The sequence below is a fragment of the Portunus trituberculatus genome, chromosome 47 (genome assembly GCF_017591435.1).
Source record: "Portunus trituberculatus isolate SZX2019 chromosome 47, ASM1759143v1, whole genome shotgun sequence".
Taxonomy (NCBI): domain Eukaryota; kingdom Metazoa; phylum Arthropoda; class Malacostraca; order Decapoda; family Portunidae; genus Portunus; species Portunus trituberculatus.
In genome coordinates this window covers 22,082,254-22,104,753 of record NC_059301.1, presented here as the reverse complement: position 1 = coordinate 22,104,753, position 22,500 = coordinate 22,082,254, and the positions used below count along the sequence as shown (strand labels likewise).

At 39.4% G+C, this 22,500-nt stretch overlaps 1 protein-coding gene across 3 annotated transcripts in view; it reads left to right on the top strand.

The window, feature by feature from the left end:
* LOC123520620 overlaps positions 1-22,500 on the top strand; it is a 462,153-nt gene that overhangs the window by 274,579 nt on the left and 165,074 nt on the right. Inside the window, exon 2 of one of the 3 annotated variants that reach the window (XM_045283066.1) lies at positions 3,343-3,582. The exons of 1 other annotated variant lie outside the window; for it this stretch is intronic. In XM_045283066.1, coding sequence (XP_045139001.1) covers positions 3,534-3,582 — 49 coding nt within the window. In that variant the 5' untranslated portion in view covers positions 3,343-3,533. Of the gene's footprint in view, positions 1-3,097; positions 3,583-22,500 lie in introns of those variants that run through there. One more of the 3 variants, XM_045283065.1, reaches the window with a different exon arrangement.

Below are 22,500 nucleotides of genomic sequence, written 5' to 3'. Positions count from 1 at the left end.
TAATCATATTTTAGAGCCTGCAGCGGCATTTATTATTGTTCATTAAAACCCTAGTAGATTCACTGATGTAACAAGTGTCGCTGTGTCATTAGTAGCCAAAGTATTAAAAGACAAATCTGTTAGCAAGGGGAGTAGTGATCCAGGGGTCATAACCTCCCAGTACCTATTATTATGCTACTAATTTTTTCTCTCACTCTCGTTTTTACCTCATTTTTTTTTCACTCAATAAATTAGGAGTGATTGAAAAGTGCCATAGTCATTAGCAGTGCCAAGGGCTGATTAGGTGCAATGATAGACTGAAAGGGGAATGATTAGGCCATCGCCAAATGTGAATAATGATATGTGTAGTACTCCCTTCCTTTCTGATGTGTGTGTGTGTGTGTGTGTGTGTGTGTGTGTGTGTGTGTGTGTGTGTGTGTGTGTGTGTGTGTGTGTGTGTGTGTGTGTGTGTGTGTGTGTGTGTGTGTGTGTGTGTGTGTGTGTGTGTGAGTGTGTAGGTAGGTAGGTAAGTAAATCTATTGCTATTACAACACCTTTAGGATATATGCACATGAAATTACAGTTAACACACATAATTCTAGCCTGTCGTGTGTGTGTGTGTGTGTGTGTGTGTGTGTAGTGTGTGTGTGTGTGTGTGTGTGTGTGTGTGTGTGTATGTGTCTGTTAATTGGTTGTGCAGGTTAATCAGGTGCGTGCGTTGGCGTCGTTAGCCTCGCAGATCGGTGTCATGAAGTAGCAATTGGTTCACCTGTTCTTTCTGATCTACTCATGTTCGGCGCGTGGAGGAATTAATGAGTAACGTGATTTGTACAGGGAAATTGCGCACTGTTTGACGATTTTCTATTATTGGCTTTCTCTCTCTCTCTCTCTCTCTCTCTCTCTCTCTCTCTCTCTCTCTCTCTCTCTCTCTCTCTCTCTCTCTCTCTCTCTCAACTTTTTCTCTTAGTGCTTGTTTTGTTTTTCTATTCTTTTTATTTATTTATTTATTTTTTACTTCAATCTTATGTCTGTAGTGATCATAGTGTGAATTCAACTTAAGGTCATTTCTCGTTTTTTTTTTTTTCTTCACGATATTGTTTTTTTTAGGTATTTATTGATTATTGTTACATTTTACTTTACTTTTACACATTCACTTTCTATTTAGTCATTCTCACAACTATTTGAATCTTAATCATACTTACAAACTACTTGAAATCTAGGAAGCATATCAACTCGCGCGTACACATTCGCTTTTTATTTATTTATTTATTTTTTTTCTCTGTCGTATTTACTAACCTTTTAAAAATCTAAGAATCATCCCGACTTTCACGTACATTCGTCCTTTTTATTTATCATTCTCGTCGTTCCTTTTTTATACCATGTGGGGTTTTTCACGGGAATTTTATGGGCTAAAGGAGGTTTTTTTTTGTTTTGGATACCTTCTATCTGAAAGGCCACCCTCTAGGGAACCGTTACCCCGAGAAAGGAAGTCCTACCTACACTCGGACCGTGAACAGGATTTGAACCATTGCGCTTGGAGACACCTCGGACCCCAAAGTGCGCGTGGTTCCACTGTCCAATGTCCACTGTCCACTGTTTTGATCATATTAACTAACTATTTTGACACTATTCAGAGACGGACATCCAGCGGACATTTTAATTCATCTTTATTTTTTTTATTTTAGCATTTTTTTTATTTATTTATTTTTTTTTTTACTTTTTACTTTAGGCTTGTTATCCCATCTTACATGCTAAAAACAAAAAAAAGATTGAAATGTAAGAATTAATTGGACCCTGACGCACACTCCTGGTGCACACTGCCACCTGGTGAGTCCCGCACCAACACTCGCACTCTCATTACTACCACGCACTCCACTCCACTCGCAACGATAAATCCGATAAATCAATAGCAAATAAAAAGAATAAATCAATAAATAAATAAACAAATAAATAAATGAATAAATAAATCTATTCCCACCACCATTAGACTATGATAATTGCAATAATCTGATGAGGTAATGACGAATGAAATTAGAAAAACTTCCGCGCTCCAATGCAATTACGTAGAAAGCTAAAGTATTTTATAACTTCGCAAACCTCTCTCTCTCTCTCTCTCTCTCTCTCTCTCTCTCTCTCTCTCTCTCTCTCTCTCTCTCTCTCTCTCTCCTTTACAACTTCGCAAACAGCTCTTACCTCCCCCCTCTCTCCCCTCCCTTAAGAAATAATAAATAGAAAAATCAAAAGAAAAAGCCAGACAAGAAAGTTAAAAAGTGCCACCAAGAGATTATTATTACCATGAGTATTTACAAGTCACGGCACGGCAGCGTCACCCAGCACGATACAGTGACGCGAGGCCAACAAACAGACACACGAGGAGACATGGAGCTGAAATTCAAATATACCTTCGCCTCATCCCGCGATCTATATTGAAGGAGAGTGACAATAACGCGCGTGACAACCCGAGGCAGAAAAGAAAAAGGGGGAAAAAAGAAGGAACCTCATATTAATCTTATATTTTCTGGGACTAACCGGGGCGAGAGAGAGAGAGAGAGAGAGAGAGAGAGAGAGAGAGAGAGAGAGAGAGAGAGTGTAGGTAATTAAGCTTTCTGAGATACAAAGGACTACAAGTTTATTTGCTCTGGAAAGTGTGGCGTACCTTCGCTAACTCACACTAAGTAAGGCCTTGCATATCATTCTCTCTCTCTCTCTCTCTCTCTCTCTCTCTCTCTCTCTCTCTCTCTCTCAGACACATAAACAAACAACTGAGCGAGGCAATATGTTCATGGTCAATTATTCTATGAGATCATCAATTTCTCATCAATCATTTTATTCTTTTGTTCTCGTTAGAATATATGACTGAATATACACAAAACCATCCAACAATAATACTCTCTCTCTCTCTCTCTCTCTCTCTCTCTCTCTCTCTCTCTCTCTCATACACAATAACGCTTTCCGGCACCACGTAGAAAGAACACATGACGTTTAACTCAATATTCAATAGAGGAAAAGGACACGAAAGGCAGCAGTGTGTGTGTGTGTGTGTGTGTGTGTGTGTGTGTGTGTGTGTGTGTGTGTGTGTGTGTGTGTGTGTGTGTGTGTGTGTGTGTGTGTGTGTGTGTGTGTGTGTAATGAATCAATGAACAAATACACAGGCATATTACCACCACTACCACTACTACTACCACCACCACCACCACCACCACCACTGGAGAGAGGAATAAAAACGCGGCTTAATTAACACCACCACTAAACAAAACATAAAAAAGAAGTGAAAAGTAAAAGCAAAAGAAACTAACTACGAACACTATAAAAAAAAAAAAAAAGAAAAGAAAAATTGAATAAATAAATGCACACGTTCTCCAGTCCAGGAAACATTCGTTGAAATCTTACCCAAAATAAACAAAATAGCTCCCCTCTCTTAAATAAAAAGAAAGAGAAAACGGAAAGAAAAGAAAAACGCAAAGGGAGAACAGAAATTCGTGAACTTTGACTTACGACTACTACTACTACTACTACTACTACTACTACTACTACTATTACTACTACTAGCCGAGATGAATCCAGGACGAATCTTCCAAATCATCACCAACAGCACTCTTTTAGGTAAGTTTGCCCCCACGTTCTCCTTCTCCCTTGTGCCTTTTTTTTTTTTTTTGTTCTAGTGTCCACGAGCCATAGAAAATACAGAACGCTGATTGGTTAGTCTATTCGCCGGTATCCCCAAGGACTGTCGGTGATTGGCTGTTGAAGAGAGACGAATCGAGGAAGGGGAAAGGTGATATAAATAGTGATGGGTTACTTCTGTGAGTACCTGCGAGAGTTTTGTCCACTGCTGTCGATAGTGATGGAGTAAGTTATCATTGTTTATGTTATTCCACGTCATAAAAAGGCTGATGGAGAGACGAGATAGGGAGAGGGAAGAGGGAATGAGATGGAAGGCTCTCCGAAGGGAAGTGTGGTAGTAAAAGAGAGAGAGAGAGAGAGAGAGAGAGAGAGAGAGAGAGAGAGAGAGAGAGAGAGAGAGAGAGAGAGAGAGAGAGAGTGTGTGTGTGTGTGTGTGTGTGTGTGTGTGTGTGTGTGTGTGTGTGTGTGTGTGTGTGTGTGTGTGTGTGTGTGTGTGTGTGTGTGTGTGTGTGTGTGTGTGTGTGTGTGTGTGTGTGTGTGTGTGTGTGTCCTGTCAACGAACTTCAACGCTATGCAACAAAAATTCTAGAAGCCATGAATACAAATGTTTATGCTAATTATAATGTGGCAAGAAAGAATAAACGTCTGGGGATGGAAGTGAGTTAGTGCTCAAGACAGTAACGGTCCGGGAAAACTGTAATTGCACCGGTGACTTAGCGTTCGTTTGCCTGTCAGTTAGTCGTTAACAATTATGGACACGTGCCCGACTAACTCCTACCTGTAAGATTTCAGGGTTCCGGACGGATGGAGACACCAATGGATGGAAAATATGTTTGGTTAATTGACTGATTGACTGAGTGATTGACAAGCTTATTGATTGAATGATTGAATTTCATCCGGCGAGACTTGTGAGTCACACGGCGCAACAGGACAAAGAACAACTGACACTGGTTTTGCAAAGGTACTTACGATGTATCAAAGCTCCAGAGGCAAATACAATTACAGGCTGCTCCTCCATTCCTACCTGCAAAAGAAAGGTGAAACTCATTAGTTATTATTTAAAGACAGAGAACAATAAGTAAATCTGACACGAGATAAACAAGAAGATGGACGGATCACTAACTTAAAAGCCAAAGCAGATCCGAGCAAATGAATAAACAGAATAATATATATGTTAAAGAGGATCTATATAATGTTGTCAATCTTTTCATTAATTCTGCAGTGAATTAATGAATATATATATATATATATATATATATATATATATATATATATATATATATATATATATATATATATATATATATATATATATATATTCGAAATAATTTGTTTTTACTAATAAAGGTTTTGGCAGTTTAGGTAAATGTTAATTGATTATCTATCAGTCAACCATGTGTCCTTGAAAATAAGGAAAATATAGCAATATACATGTGTTCATTCAAATTTTAATAGGCTTACAGGTTTTATGCAGAAAATATTGATTACAAATCTCTCTAGCTCGAATGATTAGGAAACTGAATCTACAGTAACCTAACCTAACAAAACTACACCTAACATTTGTTACAGCAAGATATTATATATATGTTTATTGAAACTTTTGCTCGAAAGCACACGGGCTTTCGTGAAATCCCTGATTACACAGATAGTCACGAATATGACACTACAAATTTATATTATAAGCAAATTTTGTACATGAGCACAACATAAGTGTGAAGACTAACTGAATATGATATAAATGAACGGAACACTAACGTAGCAGAGAATGTGAGAAAAAAAAAACATGCAACAGTTTGAACAACTATGTGATGAAGTGCGTGAGGCAAAACAAACTAAGGCAAAACAAGCAACACGCGAGTGAGGAAGAAGAGGGGGAAAGTGGAGCAAGGATGCTAAAAAAGAGGAAGATGAATTGAAGGAATTAATAAGAGATATAAAAAGAGTAAAGAATTAAACATGCATGGTGACCAGGGAGACAGACAGCAAACATGGAAGAAGGCGAGGGAGAGAGGGAAGGAAGGACGGGGAAGCGTGACGTGCAGTAACGATAGTTGTAGTAAATTCTTGTATTGTCTTTTTACAATACAGGGAGAAGAAAAAACAATAAATAAACACTACCAAGATGAGTTAAAAAAAAAGTTGTCAATTTCAGATTTATTGTACTCTTCATAAAACATCAAATTTAACAATATTGAACCAAGAATTAAATGTAGCACTATAGCAGTCAGTACATCCGTTTGACAGAATTCAGGGGAAGGGACAAACGCCCGTATTCAAAAACACCTTCCCGTCTCACTACGACAATTTTCCAAGATCATAGAGACAACTAGATGGGTTTTCAAGACAGTTTTTCCTTTTGATAAACTAGAAATCTTGCCACTCTATTACCAAAACCATAAAAATACTCTTAAAAATACGAGCATATTCATCTGGAACCTTTGGAAAGCAGTGATGGTGAGAGAGTAAAACGTTTGAGAATATGGGCCAAAAAACACATCCCAAAATAGATCAATATGAATAACAGAAAGTGATGTTAATGCTGCATACTTTATCAAAGCTTAATAAAGTGATACATTTCAGCCTCAGTAAGACCGCAGTACTTCCAGAGTGGGAGCAGACAGGAAATATTCTCACGTAAAACTCAACCACAGACTTGGCAATGATAAAAACCGCTGCTGGATATATTTTAGATGGTCTTTCATCCTTTAGTACAAGTTGCTGGCTTCATTGATGTTTAACCTATTCATTCTCCAATCTAGTAGCAGTGGTACAGTATTCAGCATTTTTTCTTCTCTTCTTTCTTTTAGAATTATGGAGGCAGGAAATACTCGTCTGTAAAAAAAAAAAAAAAAGGATAGAATATTGAAATAACAAAAACACCATCGAGTTTTAGTGTTTTAGTGTTGTTCAATAATGCAATGGTGGTCGAATTCAGCAACGCAAATCGCCCAGTGCCATTATGTATTATGAAGCTTTAATAATTCAGATTGTTGAGAGGGAGAGAGGCAGAAAATGTTCGCATGGAAAAAAATTAAATCACTAAACTAGATACCAGAAAGCATTGTTACTGTTTATTCATATTCCAAACTCCAGTGTTCAAATTCATCACTACCAAACCTCCACCACTGTCAACATTCATAACATTTTGGATCAGAGAGACGGCTCAAAATATTGCCACGTGCAACCACAAAGCTTGGAGAGGACAACGCTTGATTATATTTCCTATTTTGTTTTCTAACGTCACGCATCGTCAAATTCAGCACCTCAAAGCCTGCCGCGCTGTGCTGCACCTGACTTATAACGGGAAGGGAGACAGAACACAATGCGAGAATCATTGATTTCCTTGCAAATATCATCACATTTCAAAACTTACCATAGAAGCGATACTCATTGTCAATCCTTGAGTATTACAAACATAACGGTGACAGAATTGATGGACACACATGACACAGCCAGTAAATCCAGCCACTAATCTGCCTGTGAGGATCTATGCAAGATGAAAGGCAATGGAGTCAATATTTCAGGCCTATTAATTATTACCACGGTGTTCAGAGTCAATACAACTACAATAGAAATAAATCCTTTACTGTGTTTCACCAACTGCCACAATAACTCTGCCACCTGTGGACACACGTATATGGTAACACTGCTGTTGGCTGATGCTCTCACTTCATGGTTAGCCAACTTGTTCAATCCTCTGGAAACGCGTGGAAAACTTACTTAATTTAGTCACGCGATGCCATATTATCTCTATTTGGATAATCCGTTACGTCTTTATTAAGGAAGAGTCTGGTAAAGAGCGTCGGTCACTGGCAGGGACAGGTTTTAAGATACTTCCCTAATTTTGGATATTTTGGGGACAATTCTTTAGGAAGCAAGGCTTTTTTCTCTCTGTGTAGCATTTGACCCTTTTACATAAAAGTATACTATATTCGTGTTTTTTCAGGTGGTAAGAACTACAGCCACAAACTTGTTGACAGCGTAAAGTAGCAATGCCAACCATACAACCACCAGTACAAGTGAATGTCAAGACCTACTAATGTTTTGCAAACAAGGAGAAAAATGACATTATGAAAATCAGGAGCAGAAAAAAGGAAGCTTTGACAGCTAATTAAGGCAACGTAACCTCGCAAACAAGATGATGAAGAGTCTGAGAAACAAACAAGATTACACAAAATTGAGAGCAGGAAGGAGGGTGCAAGAAACAAAAACAAGAGAGCGATGACAGTTGGTACAGTTGTGGACAGAAGTAGAGTAACCTCCACTCTCCTCCACTGTTTTGTTTGCTCTCCGTCTGAACTCCACTGGCTGGCTGACACTCTAGCATCGAAACGTGACAACTGGGCGATTCTTTGGTCAGAGGACTTTGAAGATAAACAATAAATATGTACAGAAGTGAGTGTAGCTTGTCACCTCACTATTAATGATGAATGTACCTCAGGGAATGAGTATATATCGTACACTAGTCACCACTGAAATTAATCATAGTCAAGATTACACAAGATGACACAAAATTACCCAAGAATACAAGGGATAATAGCAGCAACAGACAATTAGATACTTCTGTTTAAGCACGCAATTCCGAACTAATTACTCCTTCGCTTCCTAATTCTCTCCCTTGAGACAAATAGGATAAAGAACTATAATCTTTGACCTCTCACCGCCACATGCTACACTTGCCATCCTAAGCCACGTGTACAGAGTGGAATCAAAGCAAACCACGGGAAATTGCAAGAAAGCACAATATAACACGTGACCGTCCCTGTATAGTGTATAACATCACACCTAACAATCATTTCCACCTGTAAGTCTGATCTTTAGAAATCTAACTCCTTCAATACAGGGACGCATTTTCACCTTGAGTTTTGGGTATTATTAGATCATTTCATTGACATCAAGAGGGGTCTATGGAGGTTAGAAGATTAATGGCTAGAGTCTTCATTATTTTTATCCCCACATAAATTTTTGAAGCTGTATAAAATCACCAAATAGTAAGGAGAATGAATATGGAAACACGTCATTCTACTGTTCATAGGGGGTTAAGCAAAACTGACTTAATGCTAAAGTAAATGAGGAATTACAATTTGAACTAATATATAAATTCTTAGGCATATATATTTTTCTTTATATAAACACTGTTATTAATGTCTGACGGAGATTCGGCTTGAAGTTATATAAAGAGAGATTACTTAAAGACAGATCACTTGTATTAATTTTGACGTCCTTTGAACAGCTTTCAATATCCTGAGTAAAGAGTCATGTCTTATTCAGGTCCTGTGACACGCAGATGAATAATTACCCAGTGTGAGTAACAACAGAGAGGAGGAGGAGGAGGAGGAGGAGAGGAGGAGGAGGAGGAGGAGGAGGAGGAGGAGGAGGAGGAGGAGGAGGGAGGAGGAGGAGAGAGAGAGAGAGAGAGAGAGAGAGAGAGAGAGAGAGAGAGAGAGAGAGAGAGAGAGAGAGAGAGAGAGAGAGAGAGAGAGAGAGAGAGAGAGAGAGAGAGAGAGAGAGAGAGAGGAGTCATATATACACACATGCATATATCCATAATTAAAAATAAAACATACAAAAAAACAGGCAAGTAAACACACACACACACACACACACACACACACACACACACACACACACACACACACACACACACACACACACGGTAAATGAATTCCCCCTTATGTTTCTCTTCGTTCAACATTTTACTTCTGGTGTATCAAATTCTTATCAACACGTTCTCCTCCATCTATGTTTCATCATTCTCTCTCTCTCTCTCTCTCTCTCTCTCTCTCTCTCTCTCTCTCTCTCTCTCTCTCTCTCTCTCTCTCAGCAATTTCGCTTTCCTAGATCTTGCTTCGACGCTTCACTTCTGGTGTATCAAATTCTTATCAACACGTTCTCCTCCATCTATATTTCATCATACTCTCTCTCTCTCTCTCTCTCTCTCTCTCTCTCTCTCTCTCTCTTTACACTGAATTTGACTGTGTATAAATTCATGATTGTCTATCTGTCGTTCATCTGGGCAGTCCATGTCTCTCTCTCTCTCTCTCTCTGGCCTTCCTTGTTGTTTGTCTACGTTTTCTCATCTGTCTGTATATTATGTAGGAATGATTGTGTACTTCTGTGTTTGCAGTGTTCGTGGGTGTGTTTAAGTGCATATATCCATGTATGAAGTGATATATATGCACAGGTACGAGTAAAACTAAGAACATAAACTCGCAGTGGGTTTTTATGCTGTTTGTCACCTTAAATTTGGAGTGTCGCCTTAAATTCAGTGAGGCGAGGCGGCGGGCAGGTGTTATGAATGATGGCAGTAGGATTTCACAGAGGTAGACTACTACGGATCATGGAGAATTTATGTATATATATATTTTTTTTTTTATTTCGAACATCCGTGACCTCAAAATTCGAGAGATAAAAAGATGAATAAACGGATGAAAGAATACAAAATTTTTTTAAGCATCCTTCTAAAAAAAAAAGTCTCACCCAGGTGGACTACTACAGAACACGGAGACTTTTTTGTGTATATATATATATTTTTTTTTTTATTTCGAACATCCGTGACTTCAAAAATAAATACATAAGATCAATATATATGAAAGAATACAGATTTTTTTTATTTTCAACCCTCTCCCTCCTAAAACAAAAAAAAAATCATTACAAATATTATTCTTTTCTCTTTACAACAATCGCCGGGGATGTGAGTGCAGAGGATTTTCAAGTTAGGTTACATTTTTCAAAGAGGAATTCTTAGTAATTTATTTATCTATTCATTTATTCATTCGCCATTTCGTATGCTAGACGTGGCGGAGCGTTTTAAAAGTCAGTCATTCATCTTCCTTAATTCCTGGTGTCTTCTCTATTGACCACTTTACTTTATTTATTCATTTCCCTCTCGGAGTGATACACTAAAAACAATGAACACTTTTCAAATTTACTCATTCACACAACTTCTTCATTTCGCAGACCCTTCCCTCTTTATTAATACTCTTCTTCATCTATCCATTTATCTGCCACTAGGTATGACAGACTCTTCAATAATAATAATAATAATAATAATAATAATAATAATAATAATAATAATAATAATAATAACAACAACAACAACAATATCAATACTCCCTCATATACACCTCTTCCTGCTGCTGCTGCTGCTTCTACTCCTCCTCCTCCTCCTCCTCCTCCTCCTAATCCTAATCCTAATCCTAATCTTAATCCTCCTCTTCCTCCTCCTAATCTTCTCCTAATCTCCTCCTCCTCCTAATCCTAATCCTCCTCCTCCTCCTCCCCCTCCTCCTAATCCTCTTAATCTTCTCCTAATCTCCTCCTCCTCCTCCTCCTCCTCCTCCTCCTCCTCCTCCTCCTCCCGACCCTCATCTTTACACAATCCAAGAAACAGTTTATCAAGAATCATATACCATGGATGAAAAAGGAAAAAAAACTCACTTTCTTCCTTTGAGTTCCCTTGTGTTACTCAGAAGGACTGGCAGAGGTCACTTTCAAGTCTTGTACAGTAATGATTCCAGTAATTCATCAACAAACAAAAATTCTGTGCTTTCAAGATCCGAGGTTAAAAAGAATTATGCACCGTGAGAGAGAGAGAGAGAGAGAGAGAGAGAGAGAGAGAGAGACTGAGAGATGAAAAAAAAAATACCCATGACATCCCAGCTATTTATCTCAGTGGCCTTCCAAAAGCACTCCTGATGAGAGAATAAAATGTTTTGAAATACGGCTCTGCGTCACACTGCATTCCACCTCCGCCACACAACTCCCAGCGTTTGTCTCCACGCGGTGCAGCGAACACACAGGCGAGGCGGGAAAGATAGGCGCTTGTCACCAATATCTTGCTCACCGCCACATAAATCGTTCTCCTCCTGACGGGAATCCTGCTTGCTCTTCCCTGCTTCCTTGCCTGCTTGCTTGCCTGTCTGTCTGTCTGCTTTCTTACCTACCTACTCATGGCCACACCCAGCCACTTTCTCCATTTGGTGTCCTGTTGATTTGTTTTGTATTTCTCTGATTCTCTTGCCTCCAGCCGTCTTTGTAATGTCATGTCTTTCTTAAATAAACTGCAACTCCTGCCAACACACTACTAACGTAACCTTTCGCCTTCCCGCTTCCGCTTCCGTCACCATTTCTCTCTCTCCAATCCTGGCGGCGCGGAAGGAAACTTTGCAAACCCTCACGCCTCACAATCTCTCTCTCACCCTCTTTCTCACACACACACACACACACACACACACACACACACACACACTTCAGCGTTTAAGGTTTGCTGGGTGTTAAATACTATATTATGAATCATTCGTGTGTGTGTGTGTGTGTGTGTGTGTGTGTGTGTGTGTGTGTGTGTGTGTGTGTGTGTGTGTGTGTGTGTGTGTGTGTGTGTGCAAGAGGTGAGAGAAAGGAATAATTGAGTGGTTCATGCTTGCTTACGACGTGTGTTTGATGGCTGTGTGTTTACAATGGTGCCTTTGAGGTGTTTGGTGTTTATGTGAGACGAGAGAGAGAGAGAGAGAGAGAGAGAGAGAGAGAGAGAGAGAGAGAGAGAGAGAGAGAGAGAGAGAGAGAGAGAGAGAGAGGCGAGCGTGTGTGTTATTCACCACCACTACCACGGTTGCCTGCTGGTCACCAAGCCAACCTTTCCTCTACCGAAAGAGCTCAAAGCTCATACTGACCGATCTTCGAGTAGGACAGAGATCACAGCACACTCCACACACCGGGAAAGCGAGGCCACAACCCCTCGAGTTACATCTCGTACCTATTTACTGCTAGGTGAACAGGGACCACACATTTAAGAGGCTTGCCGAGTTGCCTACCGCACCCGGGACTCAAACTAGGGTCCTCTCGGTTTGAGCCGAGTGTTCTAACCACTACACTAGACGGTGTGTGTGTAATTCACCTCGGTCGCCTGCTGGTCATCCCAACCAGTCTTCCCCATTACGGAGCGAGCTCAGAGCTCATAGACCGATCTTCGAGTAGGACTGAGACCACAACACACTCCACACACTGGGAAAGCGAGGCCACAACCCCTCTGGTTACATCCCGCACCTATTTACTGCTAGGTGAACAGGGCCCACACATTAAGAGGCTTACCCATTTGCCTCGCCGCTTCCGGGACTCGAAGCGGCGAGGCAAATGTGTGTGTGTGTGTGTGTGTGTGTGTGTGTGTGTGTGTGTGTGTGTGTGTGTGTGTGTGTGTGTGTGTGTGTGTGTGTGTGTGTGTGTGTGTGTCATTGGTATATCCGTTTATATGATTTTTCCATTACCTACTTTATCGCCTGATCCCTACAGATTAATGGACACACACACACACACACACACACACACACACACACACACACACACACACACACACACTCTCTCACCAGTTTACATCCCTTGCTAAATTCTAAAATGGAAAAAAAAGTAATGAAACTTGTCTTCCTTTCAATAATAACACGAAACACCAAACGAGAATTAAATGCCTTGGTGCAGTGCGATGGGTATTAGTGCGAGACAAAAAACTAATACTGGTTGATCTTAGTGGCGATGAAAGAGAGATGTGTTTCTGTCGCTCAGATCAACAATTTATCAATCCCTTGAGTACCATGACGCGTTTCTATATTCATTCTGCTTACTATTTAGTGATATTATACAGCTTCAGAAACTTAAATGGGGAATTAAAATAGTGAAGACCTGGTCATTAATCTTCTGACCTCCATAGACCCTTCCTAATGTCCATAAAATGTCCAGAAAATGGTAAAAATGTGTCCCAGTATTGAAAAGGTTAAAGTCAACCTGTAGACTTTTAATTAACACGAAGATGGAGTGTTATTTCAAGTCGAGTAGGCGAGAATCAAACAATTGCCGCCTATTAATGCAGTCTTCCAAACTCCGTTTCATCGTGTCTCTTGAAGTTAAATTGCCACCTGAACACACACGAACACGATAACACTACCACTGACTCACTGACTCAAATTCTCACTTGTTCATTGTTCTACATATTCCTGTGATGTTTTGAAATATGCGTAAAATCAATCTTGTACTTCTATCAAGCTATCTAGCCAATAATTCAAATAAAACAAATCTGCCTCGCCAAAATAAAAAAAAAATATATATATATATATATATATATATATATATATATATATATATATATATATTGTAAAAATAAAGCGAATTTACTGAAAGTCTCAAAATAGGGCGGGAATGAATGCATCAGCCAGCACCAGTGTTACCATGCTGGCGAGAACTGATCGGGCAGAATTATAATGATAGACTTAGCGAAACAGATTACAGCAGCAGTGCATTGGAAAGCATCAGTGGGAGGCGTAAGCATCTCTTGGGAGCAGACCATCCAAGCAAATAGAAATCGTGAAAGCTGATCAACTCCGACACAGAGAAACAAGTAACCTGCGATAAGGAATTACAAACAACGTAGAATTTATGTAAAAAGAACATTTACGTACAATAAAACACCTTTAAATTAAGAAAAAAAAGGGAAAATCAACGTACGGTAAAGGAAAGAATTACGTATACAAAGAGACATAAAAAAATAACATGGTATCCAGATGAGAGAAAGAGAGAGAAAGAGATAAAGACAGAGATGAAACACAACATTCAGCGACTCTATATTCCACTGTAAACTGAAGCGCTGCACAAATTCCACGAGGCACCGCAAGAGAGCTAGTGTTGATCGTCTATGCACCCTGCCGTCATCAAGAGAGCATCATTTAACACGTACATAATAGCAGGGAGACCTCTCACTTTTCTTCCCTTGTGTGCACATCCAGGCGTGTGGGGTTTAAATTAAAAGGAAGGCAGAGACAGAGAGAGAGAGAGAGCGAGGAAAAATAAAAAGACTCGCGAAAACACACCATTAAATAGACTTGATTTTTCACAGCCGGCTCCCACCGTGGATATGTAATGTTGGAATAAACCTCCGCTGTGCTGGCAGATGCGAGGCGTGGGGAGGGCGGGGTTTGAGGCTGGACAAAGATCGGAAGGACTATGAGAAGGCAAGGACAGAGGGAAAAGGATAATGGGGGAGGCTGGACAGGTTTTAAGAAAAGCTTTGAGAGGACAGGACAGCAAAACTAGAGTTGGTAGAGTTGTACAGGGCTTAGGCAGGGCTTGTGAGGACAGGAATAAGGTAAGGATGATAGGGAGGCTGGACAGGGCTTGCAGAGGGTTGTGGGAGGACATGGAGCCTGGGCAGGGCTGCCAGAGGGCTGTAGGGAGGGCAGGGATACCAAAACATAGGGTGGAAAGTTAATGTCAGGCAGGGACTGGTGAGGGATGGGGCTTAGTGAGGTTGAAAAGGTCGTGATGAAAGAGATTAAAAAAACTTGACAATTATCAGAGGTTGTGGAGGGCCTAGTTATGATTTGTTTGAGATATAAGAGGGTAGGCCATAAGAGCAATGTTACAAAGGATGTGATGAGATCTGACCTGACGTAACCTAACCTAACATAATATAACATAACCGAAGCTAACGTTCCTGCCGCCACAAACCTAACCTAACCTAACATAACCTATCCGAAGCTATGTTCCTGCCGCCGCGGGTCGCACTGTTCCAGGGGTCCGTTCTCCAGGTGTAGACAATTACATTTCAAAAGATTTTAATTATGATTCCATTATACTATCAGTTATTTTAATATTTTCAATGATATACATTTGCATATTTTACTTACAGATTATTATTTTTTTTCTTTTATTTCAGGAATATTAATGCTAATTAAAATGCTTTACTCTTTGCTTTGCTGCAGCTTGATAAATTCAGTGCATTATAAATTATACATATATTTTACGAAATGAATATCTAGATAAATTAGTTCTAGTTGAATTGTTTTTTCTTTTATATTTACCTTTTTGTCATAATCGTTCATTAGTCACCACATATGATATACAGTTGCAAGGTGCCAAAGCATACCATACCATGCCAGTTAAAATCAGAAAAGAGAAAAGAAATAATACTTCACTGACTTGAATCCTAACTGTTCAAACCATTACTACTACTACTACTACTACTACTACTACTATAACAACAACAACTACTACTCCTACTATCATTATCACTACTACTACTACTACTAATAATAATAATAATAATAATAATATTATAACAACTACTACTACCACTATTATTGTCACTACTACTACTACTACTACTACTACTACTACTACTACTACTACTACTACTACTACTACAACTACAATTACTACTACTACTACTACTACTACTAATAATAATAATACTAATAATAATAATAATAATAATAACAACAACAACAACAATAATAATCATTACTACCACCATCACTTGTGCATACTATCAAAAACCTATCACCACCACCACCACCACCACCACCGAGGCAGGCCAAATCAAAGCAAGGTAAGACGGAGCAAGGCAAGGTAAGGCAAAGGAAGGCAAAGGCAAGGCAAAGTAAGCAAAGAAGCAGTAGGCGCTGAGACTTCATGAACCTCCCACACTGCTGATAAACAACCCAGACCGGCAGCCCACGCAGAAATGTCCACAAAATACACGAGGCGCCGCTACTGCCCATGAATACGACAGCAATGGGAGGGGGAGGTCAGGAGGTGGGCAGGGGTAGCTTTTGGACGGTCAGTTTGCAAAATTTTCAACCAAAAATAGGAAAATAGTTCTGGTTGCCATTTACATATTTGCAGTCGTAAATACAGAGGGTTGCGTTTTGTTATGCAGGTTAGCAGCGACTGTTCTCACTATACATACAGAATGGCAAGCGCTGAATCTGAAATACGGTATGCGCGCAGCTCCATACGCACACACTCATAAGTATACGCTAATGTAATACGTATACGCCATGCTAACACACAGATTCATACGGAAGCACGCACGCACATACGCACACACGCGCTCACACACACACACACACACACACACACACACACACACACACACACACACACACACACACACACACACACACACACACACGGGTATACGATCATGTGTAGATACTGTATCGTTTCACCAATACAAATGCATAGATACACGCACGCACATACACATTAACACAGTATCATATTTGTCAACACACACACACACACACACACACACACACACACACACACACAACACCGGGATGGACAACTCGATCTGTTTACTCTGATGTTGACGTGATTCTACTGATAACTACTGACACTCGCATTGACACACCATCATCATCCTCATCATCATCATCATCACCATCACCATCACCACCCTCTCCACACCCCGTTCGCAGCTAGTCCAGTGTAGGAGTATATTCTTTTTTCTGTTTCTTTTCCTATTTCCGTATTTCCTTTCTTTTCGTTCATCTGCATCATTTCACTCAAGGGAATTCTCGATTTATCTGTCTTCCAATGCTTTATATTTCGTCTCTCTCTCTCTCTCTCTCTCTCTCTCTCTCTCTCTCTCTCTCTCTCTCTCTCTCTCTCTCTCTCTCTCGAACCATCTGGTCTGCTGACAACCTCGTTACATTTTGATCGATTTTTCATTCATTATATTACAAAAAAAATGCTAAATAAAGCGGAAATGAAAGCGATATGCTACTTTCCTGTTACCTATGACCTTTTGAAATGACGATACAATACTGTGCTTCATGTCAAACAAACAAAAAAAACAATGCTTAAAATTGAGGACTAATTGCTGTAATGTTGATTTTCATTCCGTTAGTTGAAGAAATATTGTTGAGTATTACTTGTACTCGTTAAGGGAAATGTTTAGTGTTTGGCCTCCTCACTTTGTCCACACATTTGACATTTTTCTACGTCGCAATGCTTATGGGACGCGGAGTTTATTCATTCTCAGATTGAAACAAGACAACAAATACACTTCTCTTCTCGCAGAAATGACAAAGGATGTTACCTCACTTAAAGAAAGCTTCATATTCCGCGCTGTGTGTTAGACGAAACTTAGGCGTTGTAGGGACGAAGGGAAGAACGGGACTAGACTGCATCCCTGTTGATGCATTTCACCTCCGTTTTTTTTTTTTTTTTTGCACAGTAATAGGTATTAACCCTTTCAGTATCATGACACGTTTCAATATCATTCTGGTTACTATTTCGTGATTTTATACAGCTTCAGAAACATATGTGGGGATTAAAATAGTGAAGACTGTGACCATTAATCTTCAGACCTCCATAGACTCTTCCTAATGTCAATAAAATCGTGTAATCGGACCTAAAACTCAAGGTAGAAATGCGTCCCAGTACTGAAGAGGTTAATAGATATACGAGTAATATCATAGTGCCTAACGTAACTTTTTTATTGTTATTATCATTACTACTATCATTATTACTTTTTTACGGCATGGTCTGAGTTCACGCTGACATTGTGCCATAGGCGTCTTATGCACAGGTTCATGCTTCACCTAAATCTGCTGTCTTTATACATGGTCGATGAATAGATCTCTGCCTCTTCTTAGCTCGTTTCCTTGTTATCTATTGTTGCTGGTCTGAAAACATGAAGACGCCATTCTTGACATTCTTTTCTCGGAGTTTCTTGTATATTTTGCATGCAAGGTATGAAAAATCAGTGGAACAAGAGAAAACATCAGAAAGTTCTTCCTTCAATTATAGACGATAAAAGTTGACAAGAAGTTAATGGAAAGAGGACACAGATCCTTCAGGCGTGTGTTGCTCAGCTGAGGATAAGGTTGAATGCTTTTTTTTTTTTTTTTTTTTTTTTACTGATATTTTAAAACCTTGCACCATATCACCAGCTGCTTTCTAATCAATTCAATTCGAAATATGACATTCTTTTTTATCTAAACGTATTTTTCTGCAGCGGGAACACTGGTCTGTTGATGCGATCTTGAAAAGGAAAATAAACACATTCCGCTGACAAGCAAAATCCAATGAAAAGTATAAAAAAATTAAATTAAACGGACTAGAAATAAAAGAGAATCGTCGTAAAAGAAATAACAAACATTCCCGTTCGGTAATATATATTTAAATGGAGCAAAATCTCCTGAAAGAATTTGTAACAGCCACTAAGTTAAAAAATTAAAAAAAAAACACAATATCGTAAAAGATCTACCAAACACTGCGTTGGGCATTATTAATTTAGGAGAGGCGAAAGTCACTGAAAAGCATTTAGGAACACAACCAAATAAAAAGAAAAGGCAATACCGTAAAAAAGATAAAACAAACATTTCGCTGAAAATCTATATCACCAAGAGCACCCGATCTGTCCGTGTGTTTGTTTGTCTCCCGTGTTCACAGCGGCGAGGTGCAATTAGAGGATGACACGAGCACTGCGGAGCGGAATGGTTGCCAGCTCAAAATGGAAAATAACGAGATTTCAAAATTTCCTAACCTATCACAAGCTAACAGGAAAAATAAAACGATTTAACAGGCAAAGCGAGGCTGGCGAGGGAATGAAAAGCGAACTGTGCCCTTCTTGCCCCTCGCCCCGTGCCTGACGCAATATGCCACCGCCTGTCACTTCATCTCCTTAGTGAGGGACGCTGCATCACATTCTTCATCAGAATTTTGCGTAACCGTTTTGACACTTTGGGAACTGGCGTATTTAGAGGGACTTTTTCTTTCTGCCTTTTTGCTGACATTGCCCAGAGTGCCTCACAATCAACAGCACCATTAACAACAACAACAACAACAACAACATTGACAACAGAAACAGCCACAATAACAACAACAAAACAACATTAACAACAACATTAACAACACACCAACAACACAAACAACAACAACAACAACAACAATAACAGCAACAATAACAACAGAAACAGCAACAATAACAACAACAGTAACATTAACAACAACAACAACAACAGCAATAACAGCAACAATAACGACCTTAACAACAAAAACAACAACAACAACAATAACAGCATAAATAACAACATTAACAACAACAACAACATTAACACCACCACCACCACCACCAACAACAACAACAACAACAACAACAACAACAACAACAACCTGACCCTTCCTGTGAATACTCCTCGACATCCGTACGGAACGACAAAGACATGTACTCGTATACGTACATATGATAGTGCAATAGTAAAGGAACACTGATTATTACTAGATTAATATAAAAAAAATTGAATAAAATATGGATAGATGGATTAAGAGAAAAACAGAAAGACAGACAGATAAATAGATATAGATAGACTGATTGATAGACTGGTTGATAGATTGATAAACGAGAAACCAGCTTTAAATATCAATCTATCTATCTCTATATGAATCAAATACAGCTAAATGAATATAGTATAGATAGATAGACTAATAGATAGATAGATTGATAGATAGATGAAAAACCAGCTTTAAATATCAACCTGTCTATCTGTATATGAATCAAATACAACTAAATGAATTAACAAATAAGTAAATAATACTTTCATTTTTTTACTTCCATAAAATATACAACATATAAAACTTTACAGTTCTACAACACGTCCATACAAATAACAAGATCAAACACGGCAATAATTCTATAAATATTGACCAAGATTTATGCAGCGAGCAGCTAACAAACAGACAAACAAACGAACTGCCAGGGAGTGAGAGATTTATCGATGGGACGAGTGGGAATACAACACACACACACACACACACACACACACACACACACACACACACACACACACACACACACACACACTATGGTGCGAGCTATAAACCACTAAGCTAATGTACTAGTCTTAAGCCTCGCCCCCATCCCCCCCCCATGTATAATTTCAGTATGTATGAACTGCAATTTCTAATAAACCATTATATTATCATTATTATCATTGTTATTATTATTATTATTATTATTATTATTATTATTATCATTATTATCATTATTACCATTTTACACACACACACACACACACACACACACACACACACACACACACACACACACACACACATGAATAAATAAATAATCACAAAATAAATTGCATAAATAAAAAAATAATTGAATAAGAACAAACGAATAAATAAATTAATGAAAAAAACCTAAAATAAAAAGTGAATAAATAAATGAATAAAATATGTACAAAATGTCTAAGCAAATAAGACAGACATCAAAACAAAAAATAGTCCATGAAGAGAGCAACAAAAAGACTAATTAAGGTTTATAGAATAAAAATATATACTACATACATACATACATACATACATACATACATACATACATACACATAAATGAATAAAGGTAAAGCTGATTAGTAAATTAGATAGTTTATTAATTAGTCCGTCCATTCCGTAATTAGATTTAAACATATATATAGATAGTACAGATAGATAGATATAGGCCGATAAATAAATGTACGGACAGACAGACACACACACACACACACACACACACACACACACACACACACACACACACACACACACACACACACACCGCGTCGTGTAGTGGTTAGCACGCTCGACTCACAATCGAGAGGCCCGGGTTCGAGTCCCGGCGTTGCGAGGCAAATGGGCAAGCCTCTTAATGTGTGGCCCCTGTTCACCTAGCAGTAAATAGGTACGGGATGTAACTCGAGGGGTTGTGGCCTCGCTTTCCCGGTGTGTGGAGTGTGTTGTGGTCTCAGTCCTATCCGAAGATCGGTCTATAAGCTCTGTGCTCGCTCCGTAATGGGGAAGACTGGCTGGGTGACCAGCAAACGACCGTGGTGAATTACACACACACACACAAACACACACACACACAAACACACAAAGAAACAAAGTAGATTGATAGATAGATAGATAGATAGACGTACAGATAGACAGACTGAAAGAAACACAAAACAGACAGACAGAAAGACACACAGACAGGTAGATATATAGATAGATAGATAGACAGACAGACAGACAAACACACAGACAGACAGATAGACAGACAGACAGAAAGACGGATAGGCAGACAAACAAACGCGGTGGTGCAGTGGAACCATGCGTGCTTTGGGGTCCGAGGGATCTCCAAGCGCACGGGTTCGGATCTTGTCCACGGTCCGAGTGTAGGTTGGGCTTCCTCACTCGGGGCAACGGTTTCCTAGCGGGTGGGCTTTGAGATAGGAGGTACCAAAAAGTATCCCCTTTAGCCCAGAAATTTCCGTGTGAAAAGAACAATTGGTATAAAAAATAAAATAAAATAAAAAAAAAAAATAAATAAATAAATAAATAAATACGTCAACACACCAAACTGAAGGAATAAGCAGATAGTAAGCAGAAGGACAAGTAGACAGAGGGGGAGCAGGGACAGTGACAGACAGGCAGAGGGACAGGGAGTGGGAGATGCCTGGTTTATTAGTGACAGGGAATGATGGACTGACGGACACACTGATGGACGGGACGACAGACACACAGACACACGTATAGAGTGAGGTATACATTAGGCCTACACTTTATATCAGTCTCCCCCTTTAACGAAAACGGGAAGTCGAGAGGATTATAACTTATGTCGATTTTGATGTGATATTCAGTGAGTGTTGACTGCCGTGGTGGTATTAAGTCTCTCTCTCTCTCTCTCTCTCTCTCTCTCTCTCTCTCTCTCTGATTGTACTCTCTCTTTTTATCCTCTATTTCCCCTTTCTAAACTTTGCTTTTCAATTCAAACACGTTGAAACTTTTCTCTACTTTACGAAATGCTCTCTCTCTCTCTCTCTCTCTCTCTCTCTCTCTCTCTCTCTCTCTCTCTCTCTCTCTCTCTCTCTCTCACAAACACAAACACACACACACACACACACACACACACACACACAGAGAGAGAGAGAGAGAGAGAGAGAGAGAGAGAGAGAGAGAGAGAGAGAGAGAGAGAGAGGCGCCACTGAAGAACGTTATTCCTCTCCCTGTGTCAGTGTTCAGTCAATCTGGGAGAGGCGGAGTGACACGTACCCACATTATCAATCTCGGAACTCTCCTGTCCTCCCGCTGCCTGCCTCCACT